Source organism: Hemicordylus capensis, chromosome 5 (genome assembly GCF_027244095.1).
Source record: "Hemicordylus capensis ecotype Gifberg chromosome 5, rHemCap1.1.pri, whole genome shotgun sequence".
NCBI classification, from domain to species: Eukaryota; Metazoa; Chordata; class Lepidosauria; order Squamata; family Cordylidae; genus Hemicordylus; species Hemicordylus capensis.
Window position 1 is genome coordinate 85,842,994 of NC_069661.1, and position 24,609 is coordinate 85,867,602.

The 24,609-nt window shown below is 44.2% G+C and overlaps 1 protein-coding gene and 1 long non-coding RNA gene across 13 annotated transcripts in view; one reads left to right on the forward strand and one right to left on the reverse strand.

The window, feature by feature from the left end:
- Positions 1-24,609, reverse strand: part of LOC128326880 (NACHT domain- and WD repeat-containing protein 1-like) — a 77,789-nt gene that overhangs the window by 39,415 nt on the left and 13,765 nt on the right. For all 12 annotated transcript variants that reach the window (XR_008308316.1, XM_053254706.1, XM_053254705.1 and 9 more), the window contains 8 exons: positions 23,355-23,554; positions 22,685-23,088; positions 21,514-21,668; positions 21,188-21,396; positions 19,845-19,984; positions 16,367-16,474; positions 11,126-11,284; positions 6,956-7,079 (listed from right to left, as the gene is read on the reverse strand). Coding sequence is in view for 11 of the 12 variants with exons in the window: in XM_053254706.1 (XP_053110681.1) it covers positions 6,956-7,079; positions 11,126-11,284; positions 16,367-16,474; positions 19,845-19,984; positions 21,188-21,396; positions 21,514-21,668; positions 22,685-23,088; positions 23,355-23,554 (1,499 nt within the window). In the remaining variant the exon portion in view is untranslated. The remainder of the gene's footprint in view (positions 1-6,955; positions 7,080-11,125; positions 11,285-16,366; positions 16,475-19,844; positions 19,985-21,187; positions 21,397-21,513; positions 21,669-22,684; positions 23,089-23,354; positions 23,555-24,609) is intronic.
- Positions 771-10,037, forward strand: LOC128326883 (uncharacterized). Its single transcript, XR_008308318.1, has 2 exons — positions 771-1,107; positions 9,568-10,037. It is a non-coding gene; the product is annotated as an uncharacterized LOC128326883 (long non-coding RNA).

Sequence of the window (24,609 nt, forward strand, 5' to 3'; positions counted from 1 at the left end):
AGGGAAAACATTTTCAAAGGTATTCCTGATGACATCAGATCTGTTCTTGAACCAGATTTACTTTTACCAAAGGTAAAATGCTAGAAATGTGGAGTAGTTCAAGCTGACCTCTTGCGTATGTGGTAAGACTGTAAAGAAATTCAAAATTGTTGGGAAATGGTAGAAGAGAATATTAATAGAATACCTGGAATTTAATTATTGCTGGATCTTAATATATTATTGTTGGAGATCATGCCTACAATATCAAGGAAGCATAGAACACTAATACCTAGTTTACTGACAACTGCAAAGATGATAATAGCAAAGAATTGGCGGAATCTTGATGAATTGAAATGTAAACAATGGACTGAGAAAGTTTGATTTATAGCTCAATGCCAAAAATATTTATTTATTCTTATTTATTTATTATTTCTCTGTGTAAACTGCCCTGAGCCATTTTTGGAAGGGTGGTATAGAAATCAAAATATATATATATATATATATACACACACACACACACACAAGCTTGACCACACTAAGTTTAAATATTACATTAATGGTATCTGACTCTCAGGTTTAAAGAGTTATTTATTCTTGGAACAGTTTAGTATGTATTTTATATGTATGCATTTTGTTGGTATAACTTTTTCATTTAAAAAATTAAACAAAAGATATTTTATTGCACAGCAGTGGGCTGCGTAACTGGAAAAATCAATGCTCAGTCATCTATATATATAATTCACTTACGGACGCCCGAGTTGAGGACTACGTCCGGAGCCGTGCGGCTGGAACCATTGGCTGAGGAAGGAGCCGCAACGAGGACTCGGGGAACGGCAAACAGGACAGAGGACTGGGGAACAGAGACAGAGGAAGAAGGGAAGGATTCAGAGGGAAGAAAACAGGGAAGGGAAGGAAACAGAGGAAGAAAGGTGGCAGGAGAAGGTACAAGGGGGCGGCTCGGGTGGAACGGCAAACTGAGGAAGCCAAACAGGCGGCAAACAGGGCGGCCAGCATATTCGGGGAAGAGAGAAAGAAAGGCAGCAGGAGCAGGAATGAGGGAGCGGCTGGGGCAGGACGCGGGGAACGGCAGGCGGGAATTGGCTGGCAACCTTGGAGCAGCAGGAGCAGGTACGAGGGTGTGGCTGGGGCCAGTTACCTGCTTTGCGAGTGGCGGGTAGTGGTGGGGAGGGCCGTGTGAGGGCCGTTAACCTTCTTCCTGCCATTGTTCCTGGCCCGCCTCCCCCACAGCCACTCTTTCGCACCCCACACCTCAAAAACAAAACGAAACCCCATAACACTTTAAAAAAACAAAACACCACTCCCAGTCACTCCTTCCAAAAAAAAAAAAAAAGACTGTGTAGTCCAGCTGCTGGCAGTCCCCCTCCCCGCAAAAACACCACCCATACAACAACTCAGAAACAACTGAACAATCAACGAAATTCTCGCAACAAAAGTCCAAAAAGTAAATGAAGACAGAGCGAGAGAGAGGGCGCGGGGGGGAGACAGCGGGCGAGAGAGCATGGGGGGAGACAGAGCGCACGCGAGAGCGAGCGAGGGGAGACAGAGCGCGAGAGAGAGCGAACGAGGGGAGACAGAGCGCGTGAGAGAGAGAGGGGGAAGACAGAGTGCGCGAGAGAGTGCAGGGGGAGACAGAGTGCGGGTGAGAGAGTGCGGGGGAGACAGAGCGCGTGAGAGAGAGAGCGAGGGGAGACAGAGCGCGTGAGAGAGAGAGGGGGGAGACAGAGTGTACGAGAGAGTGCAGGGGGAGACAGTGTGGGCGAGAGAGCGCGGGGGAGACAGAGCGCACAAGAGAGCGCGAGGGAGACAGAGCGCACGCGAGAGCGCTGGGGGGAGACAGAGCGCGCAAGAGAGCGCTGGGGGAGACAGCACGCGCAAGAGAGCGCTGGGGGGAGAAAGAGCACGCGAGAGAGTGCTGGGGGAGAAAGAGCACGCAAGAGAGCGCAGGATTAGTCAGAGTGCGTGCGAGAGCGCTGGGGGGGAGACAAAGCGCGCGCGAGAGCGCTGGGGGGAGACAGAGTGAGCGAGAGAGTGTTGGGGGGAGACAGAGCACGAGAGAGAGCGCTGGGGGAGACAGAGCGAGCGAGAGAGCGCTGGGGGGGAGACAGAGCGAGCGAGAGAGTGCTGGGGGCAGGCAGAGTGAGCGAGAGAGCTCTGGGGGGAGGCAGAGAGAGCGAGAGAGCGCTGGGGGGAGGGAGAGCGAGCGAGAGAGCGCTGGGGGGGAGTGAGACCATTGTGGGGGGGAGAGGGGAACAGGGTGCAATGCATGGCTAAAAAGGGAGGACCAGCCAAACGAATTCTCCCAACTAAACCCCCCAAATTAAGTAAACTACCGCATAGATGCTCTGTGCAGGTTCAGCTACTGAAATATTAAAATCTCTAGGATTGGTTTCAGTAGGCACCTGAGAAATTATACTCATTCCTGGAGACTCAAGACCAACTTTAGCAATCCTATGCTAAACAGATTGTCAGCTCTGTGATCAGATAACACTGATCACTTGCTAAGCGATGGAGTGGGGGCGGGGAATGCTCATGCCTAGATTTTGTCCCCTCATCTGATTCACACTGAAGGTCAAAACCCTTGTGAGGTTAGGGATGTGCGAACTGGTTCGAAGGTTCGAATTCGAACCGAACCAGCCATCCGGTTCGCGCTGCAGGTTCGAATTCGAACCGAACCAGAGGGTGGTTCAATTCGAACCAGTTCAAACTGGTTTGGACATCCAAAAATTGGTAGGATGGTAGCTGGCACCCTGGGGTACCTGCCACCCAAACCCAAAAGTAACCGGACACTCGTAAGAATTTTTTTATGAATTTTTGAAAATTAATTTTATTTTTTTCTCATAGGGTATAATGGGACTCGAACCAGGCCATTATACCTTATTGTGGAGCACCCATGGGTGCCAACAACCACCCACACCCTGCAGCAATCGGACAGTCCTACAATTTTTTATGAATATTTGAAATATTTTAATTTATTTTCTCATAGAGTATAATGGGACCAGAACCAGTCTATATCCCCTATTGTGGAGCACCTAGGTGCACAAAGGTGGGGTGGGTAGTAGACAACCAGGGGTGCCTACCACCCACAAAACCCCAAGGCAATTGGACACTCCTCTGATTATTGGTGAATTGTTGAAGTATTTTTGAATTCCTCATAGGAATAATTAGGATTGCAGCAAATGTATAGCTTCACGTCGGGGGGAAAGGGATGTCGTAGAGTAAGGGGTGTCGTGTGGTGGGTGGTAGTTCCTAGGGTGGGCAAGGAAGCTATCAGAATTATTTGAAAGGAATTGGGCAAAGGGCTGATTTTTAAGTGATTTTAGAAGTTTATGTGTCTTTAAGGTTAGCAATGAGAGTGGATTCATAGTTTGTCATTGAAAATCTTATATGCTACCAAAGAATCTACACTCAGAACACTTCAGAAACAACAAAACCCAGTACCCCATGGGTTAACAACCCATGGGGGTGGTTGGCACCCTCTTTGCACTAGACCACCACTCACTCTGGGCCACCCCAGCACCCCACAAGTGGCTTTAAGGTTTTTCTCCATAGGGAAGAATGTAGGTTTCAGCAGCCCCATAACTGCACTTGGGGGGTGCTGGGGTGGCCCAGAGCGAGGGTGCCAACCACCTCCATGGGTTGCTAACCCATGGGGTACTGGGTTTTGTTGTTTCTGAAGTGTGCTGGTGTGACCCAGAGTGAGTGGTGGTCTAGTGCAAAGAGGGTGCCAACCACCTCCATGGGTTGCTAACCCATGGGGTACTGGGTTTTGTTGTTTCTGAAGTGTTCTGAGTGTAGATTCTTTGGTAGCATATAAGATTTTCAATGACAAACTTATGAATCCACTCTCATTGCTAACCTTAAAGACACATAAACTTCTAAAATCACTTAAAAATCAGGCCTTTGCCCAATTCCTTTCAGATAATTCTGATAGCTTCCTGGCCCCCCTTGGGAAATACCACCCACCACACTCCACTCTAGCACACCCCTTTCTCCCCGACGTGAAGCTATACATTTGCTGCAATCCTCATTCTCTCTGAGGAATTCCAAAATAAATTTAAAATTCACCAATAATCAGAGGAGTGTCCAATTGCCTTCGAACTTTGTGGATAGTAGGCACCCCTGGTTGTCTACCACCTACCCCACCTTTGTGCCCCTAGGTCCTCCACAATAGGGGATACGGGCTGGTTCGGGTCCTATTATACCCTATGAGAAAAATAATTAAAAATATTTCAAATATTCATAAAAAATCATAGGGGTGTCTGATTGCTTTGGGGTTTTCATGGTTGTTGGCACCCATGGGTGCTCCACAATAAGGAATAATGGGCTGGTTGGAGTCCCATTATATCCTATGAGAAAAAATAGAAATAATTTTCAAAAATTCATAAAATATCGTACGAGTGTCTGATTGCTTTGGGGTTTGGGTGGCAGGTACCCCTGGGTGCCAGCTACCATCCTACCAATTTTGGGGTGTCTAAACTGGTTCAAACCAGTTTGAATTCGAACCGAACCAGGGGGAGGTTTGAGCAAAACCAAAACCGAACCACCCCCTCCTGGTTTGAACCTGGTTTGAATTCGAACCAAACTGGGCAAACCGGTTTTGTGCACATCCCTATGTGAGGTAACATGTATAGTTGGTTTGCCCTTTTGTCTGTGTGTTCCCTACCCACCAGGGAATAATCAGGCTTGGTACTGTGGTAGGAGGGGATTTTTAACCTTTCACTCCCATGCTGAAGGTCTGATTAATATTTCCTCTTCAAGATTGCTGTTTGCTTCAGGAAGGAAGCTGTCATTGGTCAACTCCCCACCCCACTGGTCTCTATCGTGAACTAGGTCCCCACCACAGCTGTTTTTGAGGCAGGCGGGGTGGGGAGGAATCAACCATCCCTCAGCCACCAGGTTCTGGGGGGAGGCACCAAGGCACCCCCTTGCCCCCTCCCAAACCCAGCCAGCGTCGTTAGCTGGGAGCACAAGGAATGCCCCCTCCTCCCCAGCTGGTATTTCATTGAAATGCTCGCTGGGCTGAGGGAAAAATGCTAACTGGGCAAAGAGGCACCTTTTACCGTGGTGATTCTCTTTATTGAGCAGGGGGAGAGTAACTGGCCCTATCCACCCCCAGCATAGTACCTCCAGTGACTGTTGCTGGGGTCTATCTTGTGTTTTTTTTAAGAATGTGAGCCCTTTGGGGATAGGGAGCCATCTTCTTTATTTATTATTTCTCTGTGTAAACCGCCCTGAGCCGTTTTTGGAAGGGCGGTATAGAAATCGAATTAATAATAATAATAATAGTAGTAATAATAATAATAATAATAATAATACACAATACACCAGATATAACTGTAGTCGAGAAGAAAGAAAAACAAGTCAAAATAATCGACATAGCAATACCAGAGGATAGCAGAATAGAAGAAAAAGAAATAGAAACAATCACCAAATACAAAGATCTACAAATTGAAATTGAAAGGCTGTGGCAGAAAAAGACCAAAATAATCCCAGTGGTAATTGGTGCCCTGGGTGCAGTTCCAAAAGACCTTGAAGAGCACGTCAACACCATAGGGGCCACAGAAATCACCATCAGCCAATTACAAAAAGCAGCTTTAGTGGGAACAGCCTATATTCTGCAACGATATCTATAACCATTGACAATAAAATTCTGGCATCCCAGGTCCTTGGGAAGGACTCGATGTCTGGATAAAACAAACCAGTCAATAACACCTGTCTGACCGTGTAAACAAGAAATAATAAAGCTCAGCCAACCAGTGTGACTGGAGAGGATGAGAGAGGGTCCGAATAGTGATATGCTCAGACCGGTCTGGAGGCCATTCTGCAGGCCTCCGGACCGGTCCAGCCTTGGGGCAGTTCAGCAGTTAAGGCGCTGGGGTGGAGGTCCCTTTAAGGGCGGGGGGAGGGTGTACCTACCCCTCCCTCCTCTTGTTCCCTGCCGGCATGAGTCTGTTTAGCAGGCATTTGGGGCGGCAGGCTACCACCCTGCCGCCCCTTCCCCCTCTGGTAGCAAAAGGCTTCAGGTAGCCTTTTGCACGTGCGCACATCACGCGCACATCGCGGGGACGTGACATGCACGCGACATGCACACGACGACATGCTTCCTGAAGCCTTTTGCTGCCAGAGGGGGAAGGGGCGGCAGGGAGGTATCCTGCTGCCCCAAATGCCTGCTAAATGGATGTGCGCCAGCGGGGGACAAGCGGAGGGAGGTGTAGGTACAGCCTCCCCCATCCTTAAATGGACCCCCACCCCAGTGCCGTACCACAGCTCCGTGGTTCCGTGCACATCCCTAGGTCCGAATGGACCCTCCTGGGCAGTGGCCATGCTCCCTGCATCTGACATCAGATGCAGGGTGTGTGTCTAATACTGGGGATGGGGCCAGTCAGTGGATCGTGGAATCAATGACTGGGAGCTCCTTTCTCTATCTCCTTGAGAAAGCACGGAAAGGAGCACCCAGTCAGCAATTCCATAAACCGCTGACTGGGGTAGCTCTGCAGAGGCTGCTTGGTCCCATCCCCGATGTTGGACATGCCCTCTGCATCTGACGTCAGATGCAGGGGGCATGGCTTGGGGTATACGTGTGCTTTGCACATGCGATCAAACACCAGAAGGGCTGGGTTGAGCCACTGGCAGGACTTCGTCCTCCAATCACAAGCAAGCTCCTTACATTCCTGCCTGGGCCCTTGGGAGAGAGGGGTCCACCAGCTAAGCAACAGCTTGTTCTTTGCTCTCCCTATCCCACCTCTCTGAAGAAAAAGGTGTGGGGGATCAGTGGCCCATCTTTACTTTTTGTACCAGGGTGGGGCCCACTCCAATCTTGCTACATCCCTGCCTAAGTCTACTGTAAATAACTTTATTGACTGCTATATTAAGTGAAAGATTATGGGAGGGGGGAACGTCATCATAACAAGGCAATTACTTCTGAGCTTTAAAAATAAGCAAAATTTAATGTTACCTGGGATAAGTTAGCACGGACATTGTAAATATCAGATATCTGGTAGCACAGACTCAAGAGAATCAATCGAATATTCCTGCTTTCACCAGTGAGACCAATAAATCGAACTATAACTCTGAGGTTCCTGCATTAAAAGGCAAAGGGGAAAAAACATACTGAAATAGCTCTTTTTTGCCCAACAGAAAACATAAGATACTGTTTTTAAATTCTTGCTTATTATGCCCCCTGAATGATATTAGGTTGCTGACTGTGGGTGGTGAGAGTCCTATTACATAAACATGTTTCCAGGTCTATACATTTGATTTATACTGACTGGGTGGCATACAGACCAGCAGCACCATGTACCATCACTCATGGAAGCTTCTTCCATCATAAGGAGAGGAACACAAGGAGAGGAACACAAGAACCTTTGAGTGAGTCAATGTGGAGACGGCTTATAGAGGAAGGCATTTTGCATTATTCTGGCATATTATGGCCGGTCTCTCGATAGAAAGGCCATTGCATCCTGAGTGCTGCATCTCACTTGAGACATGGGAAAGCCATTTTCAGTCTCTATATAGCGATACTGTTCCTTTTGTCTTTACAGAGATTGACTGGAATGAATTACCCCCTTGGCCACCAGTATCAGAGGCAGAGATTAAAGATTTGATTGCTCATCTTAAGCCTGGCAAGGCCGCTGGAATTGATTGCATTCCCCCAGAGCTGATTAAAAATAATATTGATTGGTGGACACCTGTTTTAGCCACCCTATTTACTGTGATAGATAGGATGGGGCATGTCCCTCAGGATTAGGGGTTGGCAGTTATCATGCCTATTTTTAAAAAAGGACAAAGAGGTGATCCATCCACTTAAGACCACTTATAGGTCTTCTTAGTGTTATTAGTAAGTTGTATACAAGACATCTCTATTGGAAGCTAAGGGACTGGATGGACAGGGAACCAATCTTGGCGGAGGAACAGGCTGGGTTTAGGGCAGGAATAATGCCATGGGTTTAGGGTTTAGGGCAGGAATAATGCCATTAACCATGGATAATTGTTTAATTTTGCAACACCTCTGTGAGAAGCATCCTAATTCGCTTTATGCTGCTTTCATAAGTCTAAGATTTGCCTTCGATTCCATCTCAAGATCTAGATTGTGGGAGAAATTAAGAGCTTCCTTGATCGATAGCCGCTTCTTGGACTCGATCTTTGTTGTACATGAGAACTCAGCCTTGAAGGTGCGCTGCTCCCCATGGGGCCATTTGTCTGCAGTTCCCACTCAGAAAGGGGTGCGCCAGGGTTGTATACTGGATCCACTTCTTTTTAATTTTTATATTAATGACTTGGTTACTCATTTGGCAGATTTGAATTTTCACCATCCAAAGTTACCAGAGAGACACATTAATTCATTACTGTATGCTGATTATTTTTTAAATTATTATTATTTTACATTTTATATCCTGCTCTTCCTCCAAGGAGCCCAGAGTGGTGTACTACATACTTAAGTTTCTCCTTACAACAACCCTGTGAAGTAGGTTAGGCTGAGAGATATGTGACTGGCCCAGAGTCACCCAGCTAGTATCATGGCTGAATGGGGATTTGAACTCGGGTCTCCCCGGTCCTAGTCCAGCACTCTAGCCACTATACCACACTGGCTCTTATCCTGGCAAGATCACCTGTGGGCCTCAGATGTGCCTTGGGGGTATTGGCCTCCTATTGTAAAGAAAATGGTCTTGAAATTAATTATGCTAAAACAAAGATTATGGCCCTTGGTAAAAAACCTAAACATCATAATTGGAAAATTGATGACCACCCTATTCCGCAAGTTTCTACCTTCAACTATTTGAGGGTCCTTTTCCATGCCTCGGGCTCTAGGAAGCCACATGCTACCTATGTGTCCCAGAATGCTCAGAGGAGTGCTATTTTCAGGTTCTTCTGGAGTAAGCGGGGGGGGGGGGGGCGTTTTATACCTCATGCCATTAAACTTTTCCTTGCCAAATCTCTTGCTCAGCTTACATATGGTGCGCAGCTAGGGCCCTTATCTAGTTTTCAGCAGGTGGAGAGAATTCAATCTAAATTTCTTAGAGCTGTACTTTCAATCCCCCGTTGTGTCTCTAATGCCAGACTGAGACTGGAGACGGGTCTAGTCAAGGTGGAGCCTAGATATTGGATACTTATGATTTTTTACTGGATTAAGATCCATAATTCCCATGGTTGTCTGGTATCTCTTACATCACAAGATTCATTTCATGCCTCCTGGGAACGTTAAATACTTACTAAATTGGCAACATTGGGGTTGCTGCCGCTTACCCTGCTTAAAATGGAAGTACAACAAGCCCGTGCCTTGGTGAAACAGAAAATACTAGACACGGAGCGGCAGGAAAATTTATCTAAGTCCCCGGGTTTTTATTGCAATGATACCACAAGGTACCTTGTTGCTCCTTTAACTTACTTGCAACAATTAGACATCCCCAAATATAGGTTGGCTTTCACACAGGCTAGATGTAGATGCCTTCCCTCTGCTGTTCTTGAAGGTCACTACAGTGGGACTCCTTATGTGGAACGTCTATGCCCTTGTGGTGATGGGGAAGTTGAATCAATTGAACATGTTCTGCTTCATTGCTCCTTTTACAGGGACTTCGGTCTAGAATTAATATTTCCATTGCTGGCTCGTTCCCCAGGAAATTTGCCGAGCCAACAAGTGGCCTTCCTGCTTGAGGATAGTATTCCTGCCATTACTTGGAAAGTGGTGGGCTTCTGTGCAGCAGCTCGAAGACTGCGTCGGCTTCTAATTAATAAATCCAGTGCTGCCCTATAGCTTTTTAGTTATAGTATAGTTGGTGGGTTTTGAGACTGTTGACCTGTTATCTTTTTAATTGTTATTTATGTTTTTATTTCAATTGTATATTCACTCTGTCTTATTTATAAATTTTTGAGTTTTAGTAATTAATTCCCTCCTTAAGATTGGGAGGCTTTTGGTGGTTTCAGTAATATACCCTAGAGTATTGTGATATAAGTGGTATTATGTTTTTATCTTGAACTGTGTTGTATGTTCTGTCTCCTTGTTGTGCTGGTCGAGGACTGTAATAAACCTTGAACTTGAACCTTTGAGTGAGTGCAGTTCTTCCACTGTTTATGGCAGGAGTGTCCACCAATGATGCTGCACTGTGCTGCTGGTCTGGATGCTGCCCACTGAGACTAATAACCACTTGGCCTACCTCAACTGGCAACAACTCTCTAGGAAGCTGGAGCTGATTCTCATCTTGCATTTTTGACTTGGGGGTACATAGCAAGAGTACAAAACACAGTCATGTACATTCCATCAAGTGCTATGCATATAGAATTAAAAGTATGCACTTCCTTTAAAAACTTGGAAGCATAGCCAGAAGAAAAGTTGGGATATCATATCAATTTTTTAAAAAGAGACATACACCAAATTATAGATTTGTATGCCTTTTACGCATTACATAGTATTTCTATGTTTTGCATTTCTCTAGTGCCAGTAGTGTAGGGAGGCCAGCGGAGACTCCGGTTAAGCCCGCCGCGAACAGCCCCCCTAGCCACACCCCCTGCATCAGACATCAGAGTTCAGCATCTGATGTCAGATGCAGGAGGCGGGGCCACATGCCCCATTTGCGAGCAAAATCTGGCCAGCAGCATGTTCACAGAAGGGCCGGAGCAGTATTCAGTGCATATACAGTGTGCCTTAAGCAGTATACAGTGCATATACAGTGTGCCTTAAGCACACTGCACTGCCACACATCTCTGGATCAATGTGATAATGCAGTTAAAAAAAACAAAAACCAGAAGCCAATTCCAGATATAGATGCTGGACTCAAATGCTGAACTCCAACAAAATATGCAAACATATACCTATATATATGTAATTTGTACCTTTTAATCAGCATGCAATAATTTTGTGTTTCACCCAATTCTGTAGGCTACAAACCTAATGCATGGGGGCAAATACATGGAGGACAGCAGTTGGGAGCTGAAGATGAGAAGCAGGAAACTTGCTTTGCTCTGCCATCCAGCTAAGAGAAATTCAAGTACTTGTTTTGTGAGGTTTGAGGCAAAAGTGCACATTTTCATACCCTTTTGTACAGCTACAAATATAAACCTCTTTTAAGTAATGTAATTGAACTTAATTTCCCTCTATTGCATAAATTCCCTGTCAACAATGAGCCCTTACCCAGAGATCCAATTAGAAGCCAAGGAAGCTCCCTTTGCCATGATGGCACTTTTCCCACTTCCAGCCTCTCCACAAAGAACAATTAATCTTCTGTTTAGAGATGTAACCTGATTTTTCAGCTCACACAAAAACATTTCTCTTCCGACCATACATTTAACCCTATTTGAGGGGGAAACAACACAGACATTGGTTTTCATTATATCGTCATAATGTAGTGACTTAAGAGCATAATCCAGGAAATGCCTGGTTCAGATCAGATGAGAAACTCATTAGATAGCTGCCATAATCTTTTAGTAACAAGTCCAAGTTTGGCAATTAGTCAACTGATAATGTTGTATTGATAACTAAAGTAAATTTACATAATTCTTATGAGAGGGAGAGAAACCCTATAAGTGATTGCTACATCTACCGGATCATCTTCTACCAAGAGGCAAATTTGGAATCACACTAGCTCTTTTCAGATGTTATGATGTGCACATTTTTGTGTGAATGACCGTACATGTGTTGATTTAAAAAGTGAACCACAAACCAAGCATACTAGGATGTGAAATACAACCAAATAAAATAGTGAAAATACAGATCCAACAATAAAACAATGCTCATCAGCAACTACAATGCGTACAAAGCCAGCATGATCCCAGGGAACATGCAGACTCTCCTCAAGCAGAAGAGGCAATATGAACAACCACTTAAGCATAAGAAAAGACTCTATGAAAGCCACCTGGTCACACCTCAGAAATAAAGACTGAGGTCTATTCTGGCACATTACTGCAACCCACCCCAACAATGGCCTGACACACCTGGACAGCTTCATTCCATCAGAGTTCTGGGGACAGCACTTTGGCAAACTGTACAGAGAAGAAGAATCAGACCTCAGAGGCCCTCAACATGATGTAGAGGACCTGCCTGCTTGGCCACCTGAGACAACAACAAAGATCATGGACCTGCTCTCCCGGTGATGATCTCATCCCCCTAGAACTAATTAAAAACCACTCATCATGGTGGGCCCCCATCTTGGCCTCACATTTCACATAAATTGACAGGCATGGCCATATCCCTGGGGACTGGGGGTTAACAGTTATTGTTACCATTTTCAAAAAAGGTAGAAGGGATAACCCAGCAAACTATAGATCCATCAGCCTGCTCAGCACAGTCAGTAAGCTCTATGCCAGACACCTTTACTGGAAACTGAGGCTGGAACAAGAAAACCTCCTAGCAGAGGAACAGGCTGGATTTAGGAAGGGAAGGTCCACATTGACCAGTGCCTGGATCTACAGTATTTAATCAATAAATACTTGACCCACACTACAGTCTCCCTTTATGCAGCATTTATAGATCTCAGATCTGTGTTTGACTATATCTCAAGCCAAACTGTGAGAAAAACTAGAAACTTCCTCGATCGGCCGGTGCTTGCTACTCCTCATCCACACCCTCCACAATTATACATCCCTCAAGGTCAGATTCAACCTCCAAGGTCACCTATCAAGTGCTGCACTAACCCGTAAGGGTGTTAAGCAGGACTGCATATTGGCTCCACTCTTGTTTAACTGCTACATGAACACCATGGTGGGTCATCTAAACAACCCGGACTTTCATTTACCAAAGCTCGCAGGAAAACACATCCCCATCCTGCTGTACACAGATGCTGCTGCATTTCTCTCTAGGACTCCTATAGGTCCCAGAAGAGTCCTGAGAGCCCTCGCTCAATACTGTAAGGAGGATCAACCAGAAACCAACTACCACAAAACCAAAATAATGCTATTCACCAAGAAGCCAAAGACACACTCATGGCACATAAATGGGCATATAATCGAGCAAACCATATGCTTCAAATACCTGGGGGTGGTCTTCCATGCCTCTGGAAGACCCATGGCAACCATGTCACATTAAACAAGCAGAGGAGTGCCACTGCCACCCTAAAATTCTTCTGCACAAGAGGAAGACAATACATACCCACAGCCCTTAAATTATTTAAAGCCAAGTCGCTGGTCCAACTCCTCTACAGCACATAGCTGGGCCCCTTCTTCAACTTTGCCCCTCTGGAACTTGTCCAGCCCAAGTCCCTAAGAGCAGCATTTCAAGTACCCACCAGGGGATAGCAGAATAGAAGAAAAAGAAATAGAAAAAAATCACCAAATACAAAGATCTACAAATTGAAATTGAAAGGCTGTGGCAGAAAAAGACCAAAATAATCCCAGTGGTAATTGGCGCCCTGGGTGCAGTTCCAAAAGACCTTGAAGAGCACCTCAACACCATAGGGGCCACAGAAATCATCATCAGCCAATTACAAAAAGCAGCTTTACTGGGAACAGCCTATATTCTGCGACGATATCTATAACAATTGACAATAGAATTCTGGCATCCCAGGTCCTTGGGAAGGACTCGATGTCTGGATAAAACAAACCAGTCAATAACACCTGTCTGACTGTGTAAACAAGAAATAATAATAATAATAATAAATAGTCTGTGACTGGAGGCGAACCTGATTAAAATGGAGGCCAGAGTATGGTTGTCCATACTCAATTACTGGCTATCCTTCCTCCCAATGGTCGTAGTCCCCCTAGCGCTACAGAATGATTACCAATCCGCATAGAAACGGTGGCAAAAATAGCATCACTTGGGCTATCCCCTGCCCACCTCCTCTCCATGGGCAGGTCAGAACGTTCCTCAAACAGCACATAATGGACATAGAACGCCAACTTGACCTAAGCCCCGGGGTCTAAAACTTCTTTAACTCAGGAAGTCTAAGATAATAGCAACACCTGCTGTTTACCTTATGTAGCTTGAGGTCTCCAATCACAGAAGGGCCTTCACCTTGGCCCATTTTGGTGCCTCCCTTTGGCTGTACGAGATGGAAGACACAGGAAAATCCCTTTTTCAAAATGCCTGTGCCCATGTGACACCCGGCAAGTTGAAACCACAGAGCATGTCCTTCTTCATTGCCCATTCTACAGAGAGTCCTGCAATACCTTCATTCTCCTACAACTGACTAGGTTACTCGGCCACCCTGATCAATTCTACACCTCCCTATTACTCTCTGACTGCAATCCCTCTACAACACAAAATGTTGTAGAGGGTTCTGTCCAGCTGCATGAAAAATTTGCCAGACTCTGACCGCCAGTAAATACTAACTAGATCTGATGCAGCACAGAGCTCCACTTATAATCTGTGGACCATTTACAATTTTACAGTTTTCAATTATAATTCTACAATAACTTTTTTTTAACCCTATAGCCTTTTACTTATAGATTTTTGCTATCCCACAATTTTTAAAGTTTTCACCCTATTACACTTGTAATCTCTTTTAATTTGTAAAACCTTTTAGTCTCTTATAGTGTTATACTGTAACTGCTGATTCATAGTGCTTACAGTTTCTTTGCTATGGCTGCCTTAGGATGGTCAAAGACCATAATACAGTCTTTATAAACCTTATAGGTTCTAACCATTTAGTAATTTTATAGCTTTCTTACTGTCTATACTCCCTTGATTTTACTAGCCTTCAACAGCTGCCAATGTTATGTTTTCTTGCCTCATGCTGGCCAAAGTCCATAATAAAGTGACTGATGGATCCAACAATAGAAATAATGCCATGAAGATGGACACAATAATATATAACTATAGAAAAGAAGGAGGAGTTGTACATTGTGTCTAAATTCAAAAGTTATATTTTTGTATGTTGATGTTGTAGTACATTTTAGTGCTATTAATGGCATAATGTATGTTTTATAAGGGGCAGGGCACCAATGATGGCCCAAGACATTTTGGTAGCTAAGGCAGATAGATAGATAGATAGATAGATAGAGTCCCCTATGGTAGTAAAAAATGCAATGGACAGCATCCAGACTAAGTACAGTAGTCATAATTAGTCAAACATCACTGAAATCAATGAAACATGTTAGTCATGACTAACTTAGTCCAATTAATTTATGTAGACTTAATCATGACTAACTTAGTCTGGATGCTGCCCTGTGTATGTGTGTCTTAATTGATGTTTTAATTTTAATTAAGCTCTATTATTTAGTTTTAGTTAGATCATATTATCCCCTTAAACCATACTCCAAAAATTACCTTCTGAGGTGGATTGCTTCACTATACCTAATGGTCAAGCCATTAGAAGAGCACTAGAGAACCTTGCTATGTATAATCCGAATGCCAACAGATATTTTTGTTGGTAGCAAAGCAGAAATGATTTGCAACCGGCACATTTCCCCCCTAGATACGTCTATTCCCTAGGAATGATCCTATGCATCATTTTATTTTATTTTGTATATTCACATTGACCAGAATGCTGTTAGAATAAGTGGATAGATGTCGGAGACCGCAGGGGTCCACCTAGGGTCCGAGTCAGACTCTGAACTCCGCAGAGCCTGTAGGCAAGGCACTCATGGCAGAAAGTGATACGATCCTGGGCCAGTGACCATAGAGCCCCTATCAGACCACGGACCCTGAGGAGGAGGGCCTTATCCAAACCATGTCCCCTATCACGGCCCCACCAACAGACTGGACTCCCACAGCAGTATCCGACCATGCCACAGAGGAACCAGGACCCTCAGACCCCCTACAAACAGGGACTCCTCAAACCCCAGAACCCAGCTTCCCAGAAAGACCCCTCCATGATCCCAGAAAAGACAACACAAGACTTGAGACAACCTGCAAGCCTGGTGCAAAAGTGCAAGGCTGCCTGCCAGGCATATGCCTCCTAATGGGTCTACCAGGGAAGAGGATTAGAGGATCTATTTGTGAGTTGCTTCAGCTTGTGAGGGAAGGGCATGGCCCTCCAGGAAGTCCACTCTCCCTCTCCTGCTTGACCCAGCAGCTAGACTCTGGTATCTGGCTTTCTCAAATGCCAAGCAGGAGAGAACTCTCTTCAAAACTGTGCTCCTTGCTGCTTAACCTCCTGATGGAATATACTGGAGTATATTGACTGGCCTGCCTGCTCCTATGGCAGCTACTGAACTTTTGTCCTGTGCTCAGCCCAGCCTGGAGTGCTCCACCTCTGATCCTAAGTAAGCCTACTATTGCTGCTTGGCACCTTTCCCAAACGCGCCTCCCCTGGCAGCATGACAGTAGACTAGTCTTGCTTAGGACATCCTCAGCATGGGCAACTAGTAAAGTTGCTTTGACATTTTCTTTAAATCACAGCAAAACATATATGAAACACTTCTCACTAGTATCCACCCACAGTATATTAATATTTGTTACAAATAACAACTAATGCAAATTTTGTAACAGCAAACTTACAAGGCTTGACAATGCTGGATATGTTCTAGAATCTCTTCATCATTATGAATTCCAAATGCTTGCTTTCTTGTATGAAGCTGTTCTGGAACAACCTTTGAACTAATCATTCTGGTCAAATTAGAAAGGGGTGGGGGACAAAAAGCAAATTTCAGCATCATATATATGTTACAGTGAATGTCATGTTATATGGTGGTTCACAGTCACATGGTAATGTTGACAATCTCAGATACTTTGTACGAATGTCCAGAGATAAGGATTATACCAAGACAGGAATACCTGTTATCGTTAAAGTAGATGTCAAACAATATTCTGCCATTGTAAGCCTTAAGGATTCTAAATGCTAATAAAATCCAGATGATTTTCCCAACTGGCTGAAATATGACATGATGCAACTAGGTTTTGATAGCCATGGAGACTGTTCTGGGCTTGCACAGCCCTACCCACATAGGGCTACTCATGTGGAATGCTGGGACTTGATTTAGTCCAGGCTCTAACCTGCTGGGTAGCCCAAGTTTTGTCTCTGGACGATTAACAAGGTACGAGTGTGAGCATGCCCTTTTACTTCAGTACCCGGTTGTATGTCTGATCAGACTGCCTGAGACCCAAGCAGCCACAGGGCTGAGTGCTCGGCTTCCGGAGAAATACCCCAGTGCTTCGTGCTCCCCATGCTGTGCTTTGAGAGCCAGCTTTCTGGAGGCTGGGCTGCATTCCTCCAGCCTTCAAATTTGAGACAGTTCTGTCGAGCAATGGCTGAAATATAGCAATTTAAAATTATTCCACTTTGGGGCAAATTAATCCTATTTCCAGCCTTTCCCTGCCCTTCATATTGCATCTCTTTCCTTGTTCCTTGAAATGTGTCTCAAAATTCAAGGCAATATCACAGGATTTGCCCTTGACATTTTGGTTAAAATGTATGTTTCTCAAATTAATCACTTTTGAAAGTCAACAGTATGTTTTTTAGTGCTAGTAAGGAGTAGGGGTGTGCACCAAATTGCTTCGGTGCACATCCAAGGGCAGCATGGGGTTCCCTTAAGAGGAGGCAGGCAGGTCCTACCTGCCTGTCAACCAAGCCCCTGCCAGCCTGCCATGGTGCTATTGTTACGGAAAGACTTCCATGCAAACTGCAGCTGGTGCCGCTTGCTCCTCTAAAACCCCTGCTAATTTGGCAAAGAGGCACCTTTTAACGTGGTGATTCTCTTTATTGAGCAGGGGGAGAGTAACTGGCCCTATCCACCCTCAGCACAGTACCTCCAGTGACTGTTGCTGGTGTCTATCTTATGTTTCTTTTTAAATTGTGAGCCCTTGGAGACAGGGATCCATCTTATTTATTTTTTCTCTGTGTAAACTGCCCTGAGCCATTTTTAGAAGGGCGGTATAGAAATCAAATAAATAAATATTACTAATAAAATGCCATGCCACGGCGATGGGATACATCCCCGGCATCCCTCGCACAGAATCAGCATGTAAATGGCATCAACGCATGTGCCTATACCATTTACATGCCAATGCCAGGGATGCATCCCATCACCACGGCGCAGCATTTTAGAGGCGCAAGCAGCACAAGCTGCTGCTTGCACAGAAGTCTTTTCATAACAATAGTGCCGCAGCAGGACAGTAGGGGCTTGGAGGACAGGCAGGTAGGACCTGCCCGCCTCCTCTTAAGAGAACCCCACGTCCTACACTGAAACATTTCGGCACCAGGGAGCTGAAGCGTTTCGGCACCTCTCCAAAGAGGCGTTGGAACACTTCGAGCTCATCCCTAATAAGGAGTGCAACTTTGCTCAGTGCCCTGTTTGACTCATCTGGGCAGAGCCTTCCCTAAATTTAGATGTCCACTGCAAGACTGAAGAGGAAGCTTGAAGCTGCTGAAAGATAAGGTTGCCATCTCCCCTGGATGTTCAGGTATCTTCCAGATTTTCAGCATGTTCCCCGGAGCCCATTTAGCCAATTAGCTTGCTCAGATTCCCAGTTTTTAGTTTTTAGTTTTGAAAAAAGCTAAGCTCTAGCTCTTATAGAAGCTGAGTTAAAGAGCAAAATGCACCATCACTATTCTGTTCAGCCGCTGGACTTGGAGAAAGGCCGGTGAAGCACAGCAGGCTGACTGGGAGAAGTTCACAATAAATAATCCCCCTGAGGAATGTTGCCTTTGTTTTTTGTCAGCAGGCAATCTCTATAGGGCAGTTGAGAGGATTGCTTGATTTTGATGTAAATCATTGCCTATCTGTGTATTGTAATGTTTAAGGTTTTTGGCTTTACAGTGCAATCCATTCTATGTATACCTACTTAGAAGTCAGTATCATTGCCGGGGTGTAGGAATGATGGAGAAAGGGAGGACAACCGTTCCCTGGCTGCCAGGTTCTGTGTGGGGCACCAAGACATCCTCTTGCCCTTGGCCAGGGCACCCTTGCCCCCTCTGGCACCCAGCCAGCAGGTATAGTGCTCTCTAATTAGGAGGGCGCACCCCTCTTCTCCCCAGCTCGTGTTTTGCTGAAACACTGGCTGGGCTGGTGGGGGAGAGCCCAGCCAGCGTTTCAATGAAACACTCATTGGGGAGGATTGGAGAGAGTCTGAATGGACCCTCCAATGGGCCATGGCCCTGCCCCTTTGTCTGACCTCAGATGCAGGGGGTGGGGCCTGCAGGGGGTGGGGTTCATGGAATCTCTGACTGGGAGCTCCTTTCCCTGAGGATTCTGTCCAATTTCTTTGAAATTTGGGTGGTAGCTTCCACCCATTGGGCACTACCACCAACCCACTGTGGCCACAAAATGGAGGTCCAAATCCCCCAATATTTTTGGGTCCAAATCTGGGTGATTAGTTTTGTACCCAAATCTGGACAATTGAGCACAGGGGTGATTTGTTCTGTCTACAAATAGCCTGAATTAGCTAGATTCGGGTACAAATTGTTTTGAACCCGAATCTATTTGCACATCCCTAGTCTTTTGCTCTCTTTGTTCCTAGCTCACTACAGACAGTATGTGCCACAAACAGCAAGCTACAAAGTTCAGTTCAACACCCCCTTCAGGGAGTGCCATGGGTGACTGACCAGCTCACCCTCCCCTAAGGCCAGCTCTGCCAACAGGGTGGTCAGATGCTTCTGGCAGGTTCACAAGCAGTATATGATGGGGAGAGGCATTCCCTATTACTTCCGAGTATATGGTACTCAGAAGTATACTGTCTCTGATCATGGAAGTAACTTTCTCAGCTATCACAGATAACATGCCTATCCTCCATTAGTGTATCTAATCCTTTTTGAAGACACCTAAACTAGTGGCCATCACCGCATCTTGTGACAATTCCATTATCTATGTAAGGAAGTAAAAAGAGAGCACATCAGGAATTGTCTAACTTCTTGAACTTATGGATTTTTAAAAGGTGACTTGTGAAACTAATTGCATATTGAAGTCTCATTGAACCTAACCTCATAATCAGGTCCAATATCCTTTATTCATTTTCCCAAAAAGCAATTTATATAGCTGACCTGTTGAACTGGCTGCTAACAATTTTTTGAAAGTCATTGCAAAGGCACTCAAGGTAATAAGCATGGGATCTGTTGCTGCTGGGATTGATTCCATCCTTTCCCCAGGTAATGTTCTTTTTATAGATATTTGTGTGACGAAGCTGTAAAGACAAACATATAATGTCCAATTGACCACCAAAGCAAATGAATAACTAATTGAACAACACTGAAAAGGAAACTGTTAGATAAAATTGTCACAATCAGAGATGTTCTGAATACGTAACTGAGGGTTTCTGCCAAAGGGTAAAGTAAAACTGATTTTCAAGTTCTTCATACTTAATACAAAAGAAGATGAGAAAGGAGATGAAGGAATAGGGTTAATACAGTTAAGGTTATCCCTGCTTATTCAAGGCTCTATTTTACTTTCATTAGACTTTTATTCATGTTCAGGTCAAGGGGATAAGAAATGTTCATGGCTCAAGAAAGTTTATACAATAACTAGTGAGGATTTGGCAGTTGCAAAAGGAATAGGGCCAAAGCTTAAGTTTAAATAACCTACTTCACAAGGTTGTTGTGAGGAGAAACCTAAGTATGTAGTACTTTTCTCTGGGTTCCTTGGAGGAAGAGCGGGACATAAAATGTAAAAATAATAAAATAAATAAATAAATAAATTATGTGTCTTAAGAGAGAAAGCTTGCAAATTTATTTACTTATAGTTATGTTTCTACACTACCCTTCATACTAGGACCACAGGGAAGTATACAACATTCTAAATGTGTCACTATTTAAACATATAATTATTCAAAAAGTTTAAAACACAGTAGCAATCAATTAAAAAAACCAAGGCATCTAATGGCTAAATTCACACAATATGATTAAAATAATTCAAATGAAGGCCAGAAGTGGTGAAAAAGCCAAATGTATATCATATAATAGGTTGAAATGTTATATGTAAAAAAAAAATCAGAACCGTTGGCTTACTAGAAGGAAGGCATCTTTATATGCTGGCAATCTACTGTGTAAGATTGAAGTGATAAATATGAGAGGTAAACATGTTTTCATTTCCTCTTTGATATGGTGGTGTTGGGCAGATTGGATAGCCTTTACCTAATCTGCTAAAGACCCCAATGCCAATGTTTTACCTAAGACATTTTGCCCCAAGTAGCTATACTTCACAGTCCAGGAGATATGTCCCAGAGTTCTTTGCAGTGTTGTTGAGATGATGGGGTGCATCTCTCGGAGCCTGTGCTGTTTCACCAGTAAACCCTGAAACATTTTCTGTGCAGGCAGTCCATTGGGATGCTTGTACACTTGGCTCAGCTATATGTGATGCATAAAAATCAAGAAAGTTATGATTAACCTACCCTGGAATGGATGCTTTTCACAAAATTTTGATGTGCTTCATGCATTGTTTTGTTGATCTCTGGTCTCTGTGGGTGAATGTCAATATATCTTGAGGCCTGGGTACTTGACAAGTTGCATGTTAGATCAGTTATGCTTCTTTTGAAGCAGTGACAATGATCTTCACAAGAACCCTGGACTTGGAATCCTTGATCCACTTCTTGTTGCATAACTTGCAAAACAAAAACAATTCTACTTAAGCTATTAGAATATTTCCCCTTTTTTCTGGGAATATAATACTTACTGAAGAGAAACAAGATTCTGGGCATGTTTTATATTTCATCCTTACCTGTTTTGAGCAATGTGGCAGCAATTTCTTCACCAAGAGCTGCTGGACCATATTCTTGAAGTATTTTATGTAACTTCTGCAGATTCAGTAACCATTTGTTCTTAGCCTGTTGCCTGCGGGTAGGATCCTTGCTGAAGATATCTCCATACACTGTGCTGCGTAGATAACATGAAATGAACAATGTGAAATACACAATGTGAAATGTACCAACTGTGACAAAATACTGAAGAACTGAAAAGAGAAACAGGAGCTATACTGGGCTGGTTCAGATTATATTTTTCCAGCCTATGCAATTAAAAGGGGAGTACACCTATAATGATGTCTTTGCAGAAATCCCAATGACTAGGAATGTGCGAGCTGGCTTGGGTCAAGCCCGCTCAGTGCTACAGGTTCAGGGTCACACCAGACTGGACTGACCGGACTCAGCCAGTCCAAGTTCGAACTAAACTGGGCCTGGTTCAAACTGAACCGGGCCCAGTTCGAACTGAACCAGCTTGGAGCTCAACTGGTAAAGGAGAATCCAGTAAGGATTCCCTAAACCTAGAGGGGATAGGAGGCGAGTAATTTATTACTTATACTGCAAGCCACAGCGGCGGGGCAGTGCTTCTCCCCACCACTGCTGGCCTTCCCCAGAGTAGTCTGGTTCAGTGGCAGCCCAGTTCAGGCCTCCGCACATGCTCAGGGGCCATTTTAGTGACCGCCACACATGCGCAGAGGCCATTTATGTGACCATGCCTCTCTTCATGCATGGAGATCCCTAAAATGGCCCCTGCACATGCACAGAGGTCCAAACAGGGCCGAAGAAGTCCAAATTCCCCAGCCATGCTAAACAGGATACAATAAAATGGGCTGAATCTATAAACAGGAAACTTCTTAAGGTACAATAGCTCTTTAAGCTTTATTAGTACTTTGCCTTTTATTTCCACATTGGAAAGGCAACATTCCACCAGTGCTACAACATTGTGTTTTATTGCAAACCGCCCACCCCCCGCCCAAACTCAAATCTCAAAAATTAGAGCAAGACAACACAGATTTACTACAATTATTTACTAATGATGTTGCCTGAATTCCAGAGAGAAGGAATAGTGTGGAAGCAACCAGTATATACATATCATAATTAAATTGTAGTGAAAAACTGTCATTCGATAACTGAAAATCAAAGCCAACCAACCAAATAGGCTGAAGCCTGTAAACTGCAGGGATAGAGTTTTCATCCAAGCGATACCATTGATTCAGAAGCTGAAGTTCTCTTTCATATTCAGCTACAGTCTTTTGTGGGAGTAGAGAAGCATGAGAGAAGTCTTGCTCATTTGAAATTTTGGGCTCCTCGCTGTGTGTGTCAGCTTCATATTCTTTTGATAGTTCACCAGAGCATAGGACATCTTGGCTAACATGCTCTGGGATTTCATCTTTTTTTTCTAATTGAGCTGCTTCTTTCAAATCACTAGACAAGGTATGCTTTGACTTTTTGGTACTCAGCTTCATGTGTTCAATTGCGGCTTTCATTGCCTCTAAATTTTCCTTGGTTATTATTTCTGGGATTGAGGGATCATCATGCTTTTGACCAATGAAAATCTGAAACAAAAAACAAAAGAAGAGGAAACTAAAAAAATATAGCTGTGATGCCTTCATTCTTCTCTGAAGCCAGAGGTGTTGCATATTGTCAGTCAGCAGACCAGTGAATCAAATGCTACCAGGCATGACCCAGTTCCAGCTCTCTTTTCATTTTGGTATGTGGCCTTACTTTTCTCTTCAAACCAATCAACTTGTAATTGTAGTTCACAACATACAAGAAGCAAGCTTTGAAATTCATAATAATAACAAATTGTATCCAAACTTACAACAAAGCTTTGGAATCCCAACTCCTGGCATTTCCGGAGCATCTTCATATGCAAAGAAGCCATGCGGTGATCATTAGTGATTTGATCTTTTATCCCCCACCTCAGGTCCAGCATCCGGAAATCATAACCTCTCTCTTTGCAATAGCTGTATAGCCAAGGAAAGGCCTTCTCCATTAATGCATTTCGTTCTACTTCTGAATCTGAGATTACAAAGCATGTAGTTCAAATCACTGCACTGATTTTTTTGAAAACAAACACCATCCTTTGTAACATATTTAGAAACAACTGGAAGACTTTCAGTTATGGTGTATGTCCTACCAAAAGAGGCTGTTTGCAGGGGTGGGATCAGTCTGGTTCTGCGCCAACATCACTGCTGTAATGACTTCTAGGATCTATATATATAACATTTATACTCCACATTTCTTCCATCAGCCTCAAGGTGGTATATAAATGATTCCATGATGGTCTTCCAAGTACTAACCAGATTCAAACCAGCTTAACTTTTGAAGGTTGCTACATCATATGCCTTCAGACTATGCCATGGGACTATTAAGTTTGATTATCCTCTATGAAAATAAGCTGCACCAGGTACACATTTAATGACTGACAGCATGCTTGAACTTGCATAGCAGTGTGCAACTGCAGCACATCACATTTGTTTTAAATGGAACTTCCTTGGAATTGTGCAAATGTCTAGGGTTTTTTTAAAGAGCATCTATTGATCTTCTTGTGCTAGCACAGCTTTGCTCATGTGCAAGTGCTTTGTTAGGATGACTTTGAAGGTTGTATATGACCAGGCTAGCAGCACTGGAAGTAACTGGCCACTGCCAGCTTAAGTGCTGACACTGCCAGCCACACCCTATACACTGGCCATGCCCCCTGAATCTGATGCAGATGTCAGCATCAAGGGGCTGGCGTGGCCTAACCAGCTCCATGTCATCTTCCCCTTCCCCTGCTGTTCATTGGCCTTTGAGTGCTTTCAATTTTTTTTAATCCTTATATTCAGAGCTGTGAAGAAGAAGCCATCAAATGCAGAATTTGAAATTGGGCTCAAGATTCTACCTCTTGTGGATCTTCTTTCTTTCTTTCTTTCAAAAAAGTGAGCCTCTGATGGACTCTCTGGTGACAGAAGGGCCACTGTATGTTACCCAGTATGTAACAGTAGTCAGACTGCTAGATTTCTGTACCTTGTTTAGTTGTTTACCACTTGCCATGACTACAGAAGCAAAGTAATTTATACAAAACAAACAGATTT